At 45.7% G+C, this 7,500-nt stretch overlaps 1 protein-coding gene across 1 annotated transcript; it reads left to right on the forward strand.

Moving 5' to 3' along the window:
• Positions 1-250: 250 nt before the first annotated feature.
• Positions 251-1,135, forward strand: LOC138866878 (uncharacterized). Its single transcript, XM_070140699.1, has 2 exons — positions 251-343; positions 410-1,135. The coding sequence occupies exons 1-2, from the start codon at positions 251-253 to the stop codon at positions 1,133-1,135; spliced, it is 819 nt and encodes a 272-aa protein (XP_069996800.1).
• Positions 1,136-7,500: the final 6,365 nt, after the last annotated feature.

A 7,500-nucleotide genomic window follows, 5' to 3' on the forward strand; every position in this document is an offset into this window, starting at 1 on the left:
GAATAAACTATAAATATTACTACTATTCCTACCGTAATTTTGCGAAGAATCAACATTGTGCCGTATGAAATAAGGGGGAATAAACTATTAATATTACTATTATTCCTGCCATAATTTTGCGAAGAATCAACACTGTGCCGCATAGAATAAGGAGGAATTACTATTAGTATTACTACTATTCCTGCCATGGTTTTGTACTCTCTCTCTCTCTAAGGGGGAATAAAATGTTAGTATTACTACAATTCCTGCCATGGTTTTGTACTTTATTCCGTCCCTCGTGGTGGCGGAGAGGACAGCGGATACCCGTCGTCTGCCGGGGCGTGTGTGGCAGAGTCTCATCTGCGTTAATGCGTGAAGATACAAAAGTCACTTGAGTGGCGAGGACGTGACCTTATAAGGACATTCGCAGGGCTTGGATGTCGAGTGCGAGAGTGTGTTAACATCGTCGCGTTACGCCAGAGGAGGAGGAACACCACTTGGGATAACATCAACATCAGGAGCAAGTGCATCAGCAACACCACTTGGGATAACATCAACATCAGGAGCAAGTGCATCAGCAACACCACTTGGGATAACATCAACATCAGGAGCAAGAGCAAGTACATCAGCAACACCACTTGGGATAACATCAACGTCAGCATCAAGAGCAAGAGCAAGTGCATCAGCAACACCACCTGGGATAACATCAACATCAAGAGCAAGAGCAAGTACATCAGCAACACCATTTCATCAACATCAACATCAGTATCAAGAGCAAGTGCATCAGCAACACCACTTCATCAACATCAGGAGCAAGTACATCAGCAACACCACTTGGGATAATATCAACATCAGCACAAGAGCAAGAGCAAGTACATCAGCAACACCACTTGGGATAACATCAACATCAGCACAAGAGCAAGAGCAAGTACATCAGCAACACCACTTCATCAACATCAACATCAGGGGCAAGTGCATCAGCAACACCACTTGGGATAACATCAACATCAGGGGCAAGTACATCAGCAACACCACTTGGGATAACATCAACATCAGCACAAGAGCAAGAGCAAGTACATCAGCAACACCACTTGGGATAACATCAACATCAGCACAAGAGCAAGAGCAAGTACATCAGCAACACCACTTGGGATAACATCAACATCAGCATCAAGAGCAAGAGCAAGTGCATAAGCAACACCACCTGGGATAACATCAACAGCAGCAAGTACATAAGGAACACCACTTTATCAATATTAGCATCATGGACATCAGCAACACCACTTCATCAACATCAACATCAAATACATAAACAACACCACTTCATCAACATCAAGAGCAGGAACATCAGCACCACTTCATCAACATCAACAACATCATCATGTGCGCCAACATTTAACGGGAACAACATCATTAACATAAACAAGGAAGAAGAGGACACCTCGAACAGGAAGAACAGGAAGAAAAAAGATGAACAGGAACATCATTAACATAACAAGAACAAGATATGAACAGGAAGGACAACATAAACAAGAAAGAAAATATCCCGAACAGGATGAACATTTTTTTGAACATAGAAAAAAAATGATTTAGCGAACAGGAAGCAAGTCATTAACATAAACAAGAAAAAAACATCATGAACAGTAAGAACATCACCAGCATGGACGGGAAGAACATCTTTAACATGAACAGAAAGAACATCAACTGAAAGAGAGAGAGAGGGAGGGGGGGGGAGAGAGAGAGAGAGAGAGAGAGAGAGAGAGAGAGAGAGAGAGAGGGACGGAGGGAGGGAGAGGGAGAAGAGAGAGAGAGAGAGAGAGAGAGAGACCGACAGACAGACAGATAGACACAGAGACAGAGAGAAAGAAGACTGAGATCGAAAGATTGAACAAAAATAGAGAAAAGAACGAGACTCAAAGAGAGAAAGGGCTAAAACGAAATCGAAAGAGAGACAAAAGGAAGATCCAACAATAAAAAATAAAAAAGGACAGAGAAGGAAGCAAGAAAGGAGGAGAATCTGCCAGGACAGAGAACAACCACACACACACAAACAAACACACACACACACACACACACACACACACACACACACACACACACACACACACACACACACACACACACAAACAAACAAACAAAACAAACACACACACACACACACACGCACACAAACACGCACACACACACACACACACACACACACACACACACACACACACACACACAAACAAACACAAACACAAACAAACAAACAAACAAACAAGAAAGAAAAAGAAGAAGAAAATAGCCATCCATCCATCCATACACACAAATGAACGTCACCAAATCAACGTAGAATCTCTCCATAGCATCCCCCCCCACCAAAAAAAAAGAACAAAAGTGTCTCGTTTGTAGAATATTCCTGAGTAACGTTACACCCCCACCCCACCCCCACCCCCCAAAAAAAGTTTCTCGTTTGTAGAATATTCCTGAGTAACGTTACACCCCCACCCCACCCCCCACCCCCAAAAAAAGTTTTCGTTTGTAGAATATTCCTGAGTAACGTTACACCCCCACCCCACCCCCACCCACCCCTAAAAAAAAGATGCCTCGTTTGTAGAATATTCCTAGCAGTAACGTTACACACACCCCCCACCCCTCCAAAAAAAAAGTTTCTCGTTTGTAGAATATTCCTGAGTAACGTTACACCCCCAAAAAAAAAAATAAATAAAAATAATAATAATAATGATAATAATAATAAAATAAAATTAAAAGAAAAAAAAAGTGCCTCGTTTGTAGAATATTCTGAGTAACGTTACACCCCCTCTAACTCCCCCCACCCCCCAAAAAAAGTGTCTCGTTTGTAGAATATTCCTGAGTAAACGTTACACCCCCCCCCAAAAAAAAAAAAAAAAAATTATAATAATAATAATAATAATAAAATAAAATTAAAAGAAAAAAAAAGTGCCTCGTTTGTAGAATATTCCTGAGTAACGTTACATTTCCTCGCCGTCCTCCAAGTGGCGAGGACGGTGTCATTTCCCTCTCCATCGGGACGACACGTGCGGCCACGGGGGTAGCTCTCGAGTGGATCTTACCTGCGGGGCAATTCACTCTGAAATGCTGGGAGGGAGGGGGGCTGGGGGCACGTAGAGAGGGAGGGTGAGGAGGGTGGGGTGGGGAGGGATGGAGGGGAGAGAGGGTAGGGGGTGGGGGGAGAGAGAGAGAGGGGGAGGAGGGTGAGGGGGGGGGAAAGGGAGGTTGGGGAGGGAGGGAAGGAGGAGGAGGAAGGTAGGAGGGAAGGAGGAGTTAGAGGAGGGAGAGAGAGGGGGGAGGAGAGGAGGAAGGAGGGAGGAGAGCAGAGAGAGAGAGGGTAGGGGGGGGAGATAGAGAGGGAGAGCAGCGAGAGAGAGGGAGATAGAGAGACAGACAGAGAGAAAGAGAGGGGAGGCAGATAGAGAGAAAGAGAGGGAAAGAGTGGGAGACAGATAGAGAGAAAGAGAGGGAGACAGATAGAGAGAAAGAGAGAGAGAGCGAGACACTATTGGCTCGATGGAACCGCTTCATGAATATCTTTAGAATATTCTCAAGGTTCGGATGGCGGGGAGGGGGGGTGAGGGGGTGAGGGGGGATGATATTAGTTGCGTAAAAAGTTCATTTTACATAACCCCAAAAACATATATATATATACCTTTGTATCAAAAACAATAATAACAAGTAGGCATATATTCACCACAGAGAATATATAGGCACGTGTCTTTTATATAAAAAAAAAGAAAAAAAAGAAAGAAAAACAATAATAATAGTAAAAAAAGTGATAAGATTTGCGTAAAAATTGGCTTTGGTTTTCCTACATCAAAGGAACGGAATGAAAGAGAGGGGAAAAGAGGGAAAAAGAACAGGTGCCACGTTGAATGAGATGAGTGGGTGGGGTGCAGAATACGTCTCTAGGAGATGCTCACCCAAGTTGCTTCCCTCAGTCCCTCCTCCCTCTTCTTCTTCCTCTTCCTCCTCTTCTTCCTCTTCCTCCTCTTCTTCCTCTTCATCTCCTCTTCCTACTCCTTCTCCTCCTCCCCCACCCTCCGTCAGTCCCTCCTCCCACTTCCTCCTTCTCCTCTTCTTCTTCTTCTTCTTCTTCTTCTTCTTCCTCTTCCTCTTCCTCCACCCTTCTTCCTGTTCATCTTCTCTTCTTCCTCTTCATCTCTTTTTCCTCCTCCTCCTCCTCCTCCTCCTCCCCCACTCCTCCTCTTCATGCTGTTTCCTCCTCTTATTATTATTATTATTATTATTATTATTATTATTATCCCTCCCTCCTCTTCCTCCCCTCTTCCTCGTGCGCTTTCCTCCTCTTCATCTCCTCTCCCCCCCCTTCCCCCACCCACAATCTATCTCTCCATGCCCTTTCCTCCTCTTTATCTCTCCACATTTCTCTCTTTCCCTTTTTCCTTGTCTTCTTTTCTTCATTCATTTTCACTCCTCTGCGAGAGCACCTCCCTCTCTCTCTCTCTCTCTCTCTCTCTCTCTCTCTCTCTCTCTCTCTCTCTCTCTCTCTCTCTCTCTCTCTCTCTCTCTCTCTCTCTCTCTCTCTCTCTTTTTCTTTTTTGATCGTCATCTTCTCATCTCATCACCCATTCTCCTTCTTCCACTCACGCACTCCTTCCCTTCTTCCTTACTCTTTCTTCTTCACTCTTCTCCTCCTCCCCTTCCTCTTTATCCTCTCCCTCATCTCTCCTATTCATTCTCTTTTCTCTGCGTGTCCTCTCCGCATCTCCCTCTCTTCCTCCTTATCTTCTCATTTCTTCATTTTCTTTCCCCTTCCTCTTCGTGTCCTCTTCTCATTACCTCCTTCCCCTCCTCCTCTCACTCCCCCTTCTCCTCATTCCCTTTCCTCTTAATCTCCTCCCCTCATCTCTCCTCCTCACTCCCTCCTCTTCTATTCCTCCTTTCTCCTAACTCCCTTCCCATCCCCTCTTTTCATCTCCTCTTCCCTCTTCTCCTCCTTTCATCTCCTCTTCCCTCTTCTCCTCCTTTCTTTATCTTCTTTTCCCCTGCTTCGGCCCAGCCTTCTTTCACTTCTTCCACTTCTCCTCTCCTACCTTCCTCCGCCCCTTCCCTTACCTCCCTTCACCCTTCCCTTCCTTCCTCATCTCTCCCCGAGCTTCACCCTCCTCCTCCTCCTCCTTCCTCCTTATCCCTCCCTCCTCTCCACCTCCTCAAGAACACCTCTCCCCCCTCCTCACCACCTCCCTAAGCCCCACGCCTTTCACTCTCCCTTTTCTCCCTCCCTCCTCCCTCTCCTCCTCCCTCCTCCCTCCTCCTTTCCCCTCCCTCCTCCTCCCTCTCCCCCCCTCCTCCTCCCTCCCTCCTCTCCTCCTCTTCTCCTTCTCCCCCTCCCTCCTCCTCCCTCTTCTCCTTCCGCTCCCTCTCCTCACCCCCACCCCCACTCTCTCCTCACCCCTTCCCTCTCCTCACCCCCACCCCCTACCTCTCCTTTATCGGAGGCGGGAGGTGTCACCACAGCAACAAGCTCCACCCCTTTCTACCTGACAGAGCGATTGGTTGAACTTTTTTTTTTTTCTTTTTCTTTCTCTCTCTCTCTCTCTCTCGGTTATTTGTCCTTTATTGCTGTCTAACTTCCCGTACTCACGGCTCAGCGTGAAAGGAAATTTTGGGTACACACGTGGAGAGTTACTAATACTTACTCTGAATGTTCTGGAATAAGTTTCTTCTTTTTTCTTTTTTCTTTTTTTCTTTTTCTTTCTTTCTAAATCTCTTCCCTCTTTCTCCCTCATTTCGTTTCTCAAAACATACGTCGTGTTCAATTTCCTCCGACGAAACCCGATGGATTCTTCAACATTCATAATTTTTTTTTTTTTTTTCTCCACACGCCATCTTCAATATTCACTTATCTTCCCCCATAGCACCTTTAATATTAATTTATCTTCCGCATGGCATCTTTAATATATCCCATGGCATCTTTAAAATCAATAATCCCTTTTTATTTCTCCAAATTGAAATGCGACAAGACCGTTCGAAAACCAACAGAAAACGAGCGACACGACCGTTTGAAACCGATAGAAAACGAGACGGTTGATCAGAGAGAGAGAGACACGCGGGTAACGGTTACTATGGCGTCATACGATGGTGCAACAGGGCGAGGGGGTCTGTCTCTCTCTCTCTCTCTCTGTTTCTTTCTTTCTTTCTCTTTCTTTTTCTTTCTTTCTCTTTCTTTTTCTTTTTCTTTTCTCTTTCTGTTTCTTTCTTTCTCTTTCTTTCTTTCTTTCTTTCTCTTTCTTTCTTTTTCTCTCTCTTTCTCCTTCTTTTTCTCTTGTTTTCTCTCTTTCTCTTTCTTTTTCTTTTTCTTCTTCTTTCTTTCTTTCTCTCTTTCTTTCTTACTGCCTCCCTCCCTCTCTCTCTCTCTCTCTCTCTCTCTCTCTTTCTCTTTCTCTCTCTCTCTCTCTCTCTCTCTCTCTCTCTCTCTCTCTCCGCTCTCACTCTCTCTCTGCCTTTCTGTCGCAACTTGCAACAGGTCTTCCTTTCTTTTCCTCTCTCTCTCTCTCTTCTTTCTTTATCTCTCTCTACTTCTTTCGCTCTTTATCCCTCCCTCCTTATTTATTTTTCTCTCTCCTTCCCTCCCTCTCTCTCCTCCCTCCCTCCCTCCTCCCTTCCGTCTCGTCCCTCCCCCTCTCTTTCTCCTCCCTTTCCCTCGCCTCCCACTCTCCCTCCTCCCTCTCGCCTCGCAACTTGCTCGGTCTTCAGGTTGGATGCAGTTCCTCCCTCCCTCTCTCTCTTCCCTCTTTCTCTCCTCTCCCTCCCTCCCTCTTTCTCCCTCCCCCTCCCTCCTTCCCTCCTTCCCTCTCTCCTTCCCTCCCTCTTCTCCCCCTTCCTCTCCCTCTCTCCTCCTCCCTTTCTCTCCCTCCTCTCTCTTTCTCTCCCTTTCCCTCTCGCCTCACAATATCAACATCCCTTTCACCGGCGCCTCGCAACTTGCAACAGGTCTTCAGGTTGGATGCGGATTTCCTCTCTCTCGCTCTCTCTTTTTTTCTTGTTTTTTTGTGTTTTTTCTTCATTTTTTTTCTCCCTCTCTCTCCCTCGCTCTCTCTCTCCCGCCCTCTCCCTCTCTCTCCCTCTCTCTCTCTCTCTCCCTCTCTTCCCCTTTCTCTCTCCTTTCTCTCCCTCTCCCTCCTCTCCTCCTTTCTCTCCCTCCCTTTTCCCCTCCCCCACTCCCTCTCTCTCCCTCCCTTCCTCTCTCTCCCTCTCTCTTTCTCTCCCTTTCCCTCGCCTCACACACGCGATCCCTTTCACCGGCGCCTCGCAACTTGCAACAGGTCTTCAGGTTGGATGCGGATTGCGAGGGAGAGTAAAAGTATTGCGATTGGTGGGTGGGTTGTGTTGCAGTTTTTTTTGTTTTTTTCTTTTTTTTCTTGTTTTTTTTGTGTGTTTTTTTTACTTCAGTTTTTTTTTTTTTAGTTTTCATTTCTGTTCGATTTATTCTGTTTTCTTTTGTGTTTTACATATATGAATCTGATATATATATATATG

Source organism: Penaeus vannamei, chromosome 27, assembly GCF_042767895.1.
Source record: "Penaeus vannamei isolate JL-2024 chromosome 27, ASM4276789v1, whole genome shotgun sequence".
Taxonomy (NCBI): Eukaryota; Metazoa; Arthropoda; class Malacostraca; order Decapoda; family Penaeidae; genus Penaeus; species Penaeus vannamei.

Coding starts and splice junctions, on each gene's coding strand:
- LOC138866878 (XM_070140699.1), top strand. CDS start 251: ATGGTTTTGTACTTTATTCCGTCCCTCGTGGTGGCGGAGAGGACAGCG. Junction 344..409: donor TGTGGCAGAGTCTCATCTGC/GTTAATGCGTGA, acceptor GGACATTCGCAG/GGCTTGGATGTCGAGTGCGA.